This window comes from Cynara cardunculus, assembly GCF_001531365.2.
Source record: "Cynara cardunculus var. scolymus isolate 2C chromosome LG 1, CcrdV1, whole genome shotgun sequence".
Lineage (NCBI taxonomy): Eukaryota > Viridiplantae > Streptophyta > Magnoliopsida > Asterales > Asteraceae > Cynara > Cynara cardunculus.
In genome coordinates, this window is record NC_037528.1 from 7,637,117 (window position 1) to 7,643,215 (window position 6,099).

The 6,099-nt window shown below is 37.5% G+C and overlaps 1 protein-coding gene across 1 annotated transcript; it reads left to right on the top strand.

Moving 5' to 3' along the window:
* The first annotated feature begins 228 nt into the window (after nucleotides 1-228).
* On the top strand, nucleotides 229-5,719 carry LOC112529091 (diaminopimelate epimerase, chloroplastic). The gene is made up of 9 exons (XM_025140170.1): nucleotides 229-566; nucleotides 1,080-1,247; nucleotides 2,163-2,233; nucleotides 3,940-3,997; nucleotides 4,190-4,369; nucleotides 4,693-4,777; nucleotides 4,951-5,010; nucleotides 5,142-5,215; nucleotides 5,419-5,719. Exons 1-9 carry the CDS (start codon nucleotides 282-284, stop codon nucleotides 5,533-5,535), a joined length of 1,098 nt encoding a protein of 365 aa, XP_024995938.1. The 5' UTR covers nucleotides 229-281; the 3' UTR covers nucleotides 5,536-5,719.
* Nucleotides 5,720-6,099: the final 380 nt, after the last annotated feature.

Here is a 6,099-nt window from a genome sequence, read left to right on the forward strand (position 1 = left end):
CAGATAACCGATTATTTGTTTAGATGAATTTTTGAATCAGAAAAGAAAATTAATGAATTTATTTGGAGAGAGGAATAATTGGGTAAGTGGGCTTGTTGAATTTGTTTGGGCCCAAAAAGGTATCTTTGATCGGCCTGTATCAAAATGGGACGGCTTTCCTGTTAACAAAAAAGTCAATTAAGACTTCTGATTAAAATCCTTTCCGACATTAAAACGGTCAACGTCATCCTTCCCGTTCTGCTTGATCGCCTCCGCAAAAAACCACCGTCTCTACTGGCATCATGGCCATCGCCGCAACCGTTTCTGCCCCTATCACATCTTCAAATCTCCGATCACATTCTATCACTCGTCCGTCCTCTTTTTCTCTCATCAATCCATTCAAATCCTCTTCTTTCACCAAATTGACGACTACTTCTCTTATCCGAAACCCTAAGTTCGGATTCTCTGTCTCGGCAATGAGTGTTGCAGCTCAGGAAAATCTCTCTCAGACGGCGTTCCTCGATCGGAGAGAAAGCGGAGTTCTTCATTTTGTCAAGTATCATGGCCTCGGTAACGACTTTATCATGGTAACCAAGAAATTTCTTCGTACCTTTAGTTTAACATAAAATTTACGGAAGCACCGGACAATGTTACTGTTAGTGAAATTTTTGATAGAAATTCCGACGTTTCAGTGATGTTTCGTTCTTGACTTACGGCGCCGTTTACCAAATAATACCGGATAAGCACTCACTTGGTGTCACTTGCCGGAGGGTGAACATGACAAAGGACCTAGGGTCTTACCTGGTAGGAGGCATAACATGGACCAAGAGCAAGTGAGCGCTTACCGGGTAAAAGACGTTCGTTCACCAGCGATCCATTTTGATGGCCGGGAATCTTACCCAATAAGGTAGCTCTTGCCGGTAAGTGGTTACCCGGTTAGGGTTTGGTAAACGGCCCCTTAGTGTGCATATAGCATTCATTATTCAAAGTACAGTAGGATTTCATTATGTTATTTTGCTTATAGTGGTTGAGTTTTGAATTTAGTGCTAGTGCTTGGAATGACTGTGATATATCGTTTATACAAAGTTCGTATTGAATAGGTTAACAATCTTGATTCGATGGAGCCCAAAGTTACTCCAGAGCAAGCTGTAAAGTTATGTGATAGGAACTTTGGCATTGGAGGGGATGGAATAATCTTTGCTATGCCTGGATCAAATGGGACTGATTATACCATGAGAATTTTTAATTCTGATGGTAGTGAGCCTGAGGTAATTTCTTTTCTGAACTAAGTTTGCACGAACACTCGTATTCTTGACATGTTGATGGTGTAATATTGTCTGTTAGGATATTGAACCAGTTCTGCTCCCTGTCGCTGGTTCAGGCCCGTCAATTTCTATGTTCGCTGTTTGACAAATGGTCAAATGCATATGTTTATCATCATGTTAGAAAGTAATTAGCCGTCATTCTAATTGGTTTACTTGTGTGCAACTGGGGAAAGATTGATTGGGTCTGTTGAAATGAAATGTGTTTTTTGCTTTTAGCAAGCTATCCAGTGTGGTTTTTTTTAATTTGGTTTTATTATTTATGTGGTAATGATGATGCATCTACATAAACAATGAGACATAGAACAATTCTTGAATGATGGTTGACAAAGAGTGAGCTACCAGAATGAGTTTTGGTGAATGGTGAATCGATAAGACCGTCTCAAAGAAACTGTTTGAGCTTACTATACCAAACACAAGGTGCTTGTTTGAACTCATGCATTATAGTCGAGACTTGTGCTTTCTATGCCAGTGAGTTTGATTGGGAGCTGTGAGGCTGGATTAAACTGGATGGAAGGATTACTCGTGTTTGTGGGGACAATGGAGGAATTCAGGTTGATTTTGTTTGGATGATGTTTGCTGTGTTTGGTGAGTCAGCGATGACGTCGTTCTGCTTGATAATGAAATGGGAAGAGGAAAAGGAAGTAACAGACAAACGCTTTACTTGGTATATTGTGATATGTGCTTTAATATCATAGAGGGAAAATAACAGATCAAAGAAAACCCCTTCTATGCTGTGATATGTGCTTCATTCATTAGTCATTTTGAAACTTTCTTTTTAGTTTCTCCACTAAATGACCCATTGAGCATATGCTGGAAACTGTAGTATCTGTCTCATTTTATGTTCTCTCTCTCTCTCAGATGTGCGGTAATGGAGTTCGTTGCCTTGCAAAATTTATTGCAGATCTCAATAACTCACATGGAAGGCAAAGGTATATTTCATTTAAATGTGTTATCCTTAAGGAGTTTCTTGTACCATGCTAAGCTTTGGCATTTTGTTCTGTGTCTTTAACTTCTCTTATGTAAGTATGTTACATGTGGCTTGCAAAATAATTGTACGTATAACTATAAGAATGGGGTGTTGCAACACAATTCTTTACAAAGAAAGCTAACACAACGATGACTGCAAATGTGAACACAAAAGTTGACAACATAGTTCGGTGTAGTACACCTACATTTGTAGGGCAAATACCGAGAAATGAATTAATTCACTATTAGAAACTTCAAAAGTGTAGGACTCACTCTCTTAGTACATAACTTCCTCTATATAGGATGCCTAGCAAACCAGCTAAACCTCTTACTTAAATTAGTTACACAAACTCTCCTTCTGATTCAAGATTCCGTATTATTATTAACTAGCCATCTGCTTGTTTTTTTAACCTGATTTCAAGCAAAGCCTTCTTTGACAACTTCTGCTGTCACTTCTTTTGATGTTGCAATGTCCAATAAAATTTTCAAGTTGACCGTTATTCAGGATCTTGTACACTGCACACACTCTTTCCTTTATCTGTCAATCTTTTTTAACAAAATAATCCTTATTCATACAAGGTTAAGTGTTGAATCAGGTTCCACAATCTTTGGTCAGATTGGTATCTTATTGAGTAGAGTAGCATGAACTTTTATTGATAAAGTGAGTTGACTGCTTAAAATTTGGAGGACTTGTTTTTAACAAATTCAAAACAATGCCAACTCATCAATTTGATTGGGTTCAACAATCTTCCGATACGAGTGCCTTTCTATAACTAATCATACCCACTTTTGTGGTAATTCAAAGTGATATAAGCATTAGGATTTAGTCATGATGATTCTCAACCAACATTCACATCTATTATCAAGGGAGACCGTCAATCAAAAGCTAGGTTCCCAATTCTGGAGAGAAGAGAAAGGAAGGAAGGTGCAAGGTAAAGCTTGAAGTACGGTGTGATGATTTCATTGTCTTAGATCCAAAAGTCTAAATATATCACCAAAAAGCAAGAAGTCCTGGACTCCTGGTCAAACAAATTACAATACTATCATTCTTTTTTACACGACTGTGCAGATTTTCTGCCTGGCATTCGGACGGGCGGACGGCTGTGTGAATTTTGCCTTTGGTCCGAAAGTGGCCCGGTCATGCCAAGCTGGAAACATGAGAGTTGTAGTTTTTTTTTTTAAATTAATTGTTCCACAGCCTCTTGAATTGCTAATTCGAGCTTAGATGACCGAGATATGATCAAAATACTCCATCAATGAGGTAAAGTTGTCAAAATTATACTACCGACGAACATGTTTTGCCGTTTTGCTTGCTTAGACCCTCACGCACTTCTGACAACACTTGGTTCTTCCATATATGTCTGGAACTCACTGTTTATGTCTTGTTATCGTGACATGTGCTTAATTGGAATCACACCAAATACACTAAACCGCATCTTGTTTCTTTGATTAAAACTTGCATACCCAGCACCCAAAATTACCTAAAAATCAACCAAAACCATGAAAGCATATCACGAGTCGACACAAGAAACAAACCATGCAAATTCAATGCAAGAATGACGAAACAGGGGCGAAAATGCAAGCTAAAACACGAAAAAGCAAACACAATAAACACTTAACAAAGCTCTATGTGATAATTGATTTATGTTTCTTTTTCTTGAAATTGCAGTTTTACTGTACATACTGGTGCTGGCCTCATTGTACCCGAGATACAAGATGATGGGAAGGTAATTTTGGCTTGTTTTACTTTGTCTTACGATTTTGGTTTCTTTCTCGGGTTTGATATCATCTTTCTATCATAAACTAGTAACCAACAAAAGCACTCCCAATCTTGTAAAACATCAGCAAATAGTAAGGTTATAACATCTTTTAGCTAAATCACTCCTAATCTTGTGGATTCAACATTGTTGTTACTTCAGGTTAAAGTTGACATGGGTGAGCCTGTCCTGAAGGCCTCAGATGTTCCCACTAAAATACCAGCAAATAAAGATCAATCTGTTGTGAAAGCAAAAATTGAAGTAGATGGAGTGAACTGGAATGTCACGTGCGTCAGCATGGGAAATCCTCACTGCATCACTTTTGGTAGAGAAGGAGGCGAGGTATTGATCAAATTTGATGCATCTATTTTCCAGTATAGCAATTTTTTTGTTTCTATAGGTAGTTGGATGCAAAGCAAAAGAAAGAAGTCATAAATGGTTGAAACAAGTGTCAATTGTCTTCTAAATTAAGAACACGGTGTAAATTCGTTCTGTCTTAATTGGGGATGGCCTGGTTCTTAAAATACCCTGGGTAATGTTATGTTATTAAATATACATAAACCCAGATCACTATGAGAAACCACCAACAATGTATTGTGACCTTCTTTCTCTGTATGCTCTACTTTGTTGATTATTTTGGGTAACTGGTGCTGGTTTCTGAATAGAACTTGGTGGTTGATGAATTGAATTTGGCTGACATTGGTCCGAAATTTGAACGTCATGCGCTGTTCCCTGCCCGAACTAACACAGGTCAGGCTTTAGTTACCTTATGTAGTAATTTATTTATCATCTTTACTAGTTTTAGGTTAACTTCAATCAAGTGCCTTTGAGAAATTTAAAAACTTTAAAGTGGAAAATTGTAAATTCTGTTTATGCTACTAAACAATGTCTTTCTCCTGTTATATCTTGTTTTGCTTTTGCAGAATTTGTGCAAGTGTTCTCTCGCTCACATCTAAAAATGCGTGTTTGGGAGCGTGGTGCTGGTTAGTCTTCTACTTTAAACACAAAATTTGTTTATAGGCACAAATATGCTGATTTTAATCTGAGTGACGTAGTTGTTGTGGAGAATTTCCTTTTAGTTGTATAATCGTGGATAAATAAACCTTGTATTTAGGAGCAACGTTGGCTTGTGGAACTGGAGCATGCGCGGTAGCTGTTGCAGCAATCCTCGAGGGTCGTTCTGAGAGGGTAAGTTTTGGATATCTAATTAAAAATGAATTCAGATGCACATGATCTGATCAATTTCTGCTGATGTCTTCATGTCTGAAAATTGACACCTTATTCCCATTATGGGCTTCAAGGGGTAACAGGAAAGAACAATAGTTATATTTTGTGTTTCCTTTCTCGATTTGTGGGGCTTTTGATTTCATTACGTGTTCTTTATATCTCAGAACTGTACGGTTGATTTACCTGGAGGGCCGTTGGTGATAGAATGGAGGGAGGACGACAACCATGTGTACATGACGGGCCCTGCTGAAGTAGTGTTTTATGGATCTGTTCACCTCTAGGATTCTTAACGATTGCAGGATGAATCAAAGATTTGTGAGAAAAAGAATCAGTTGATCATCTGTCACCTGTAAAATTCTAAATTTTATCCGGTAAACCTAATTTGCTGTATGCCTGTATTGCAACATTATTTTGATGGACAAAGGTTCGTGTGAGAATTGAGGTTAAGTTGAGAAGCTTAAAAACGGATCTGGACCCTTGATCACGTTTAAACCACGTCCACATCAACCAACTTATTTTTTTACATGTTTATGAAGCTGCATTAGCATCGTAAATTGGATAACAAGTTGTCATTGTAACCTTTTAGCATCACAAATGTAATAACAACAATTGTGGCCATTTAGTTTATCATAGTTGATTTCTGGCGATCACAATCTGATGAGATTAGTCTAGGCATAGTCTGGACCAAAAAAAGTATTCAATTCTTTAAATTAATATTGTAAGCCAGTGGAAGTTACTACGTGTTGCAATTAGACGATGGATCAACAAAAACAACCAAAATTAATAGAATTTGTAATTATGAACCAATAATGTTGATTTTGATTTGTTTTATCATAAAGATTAAT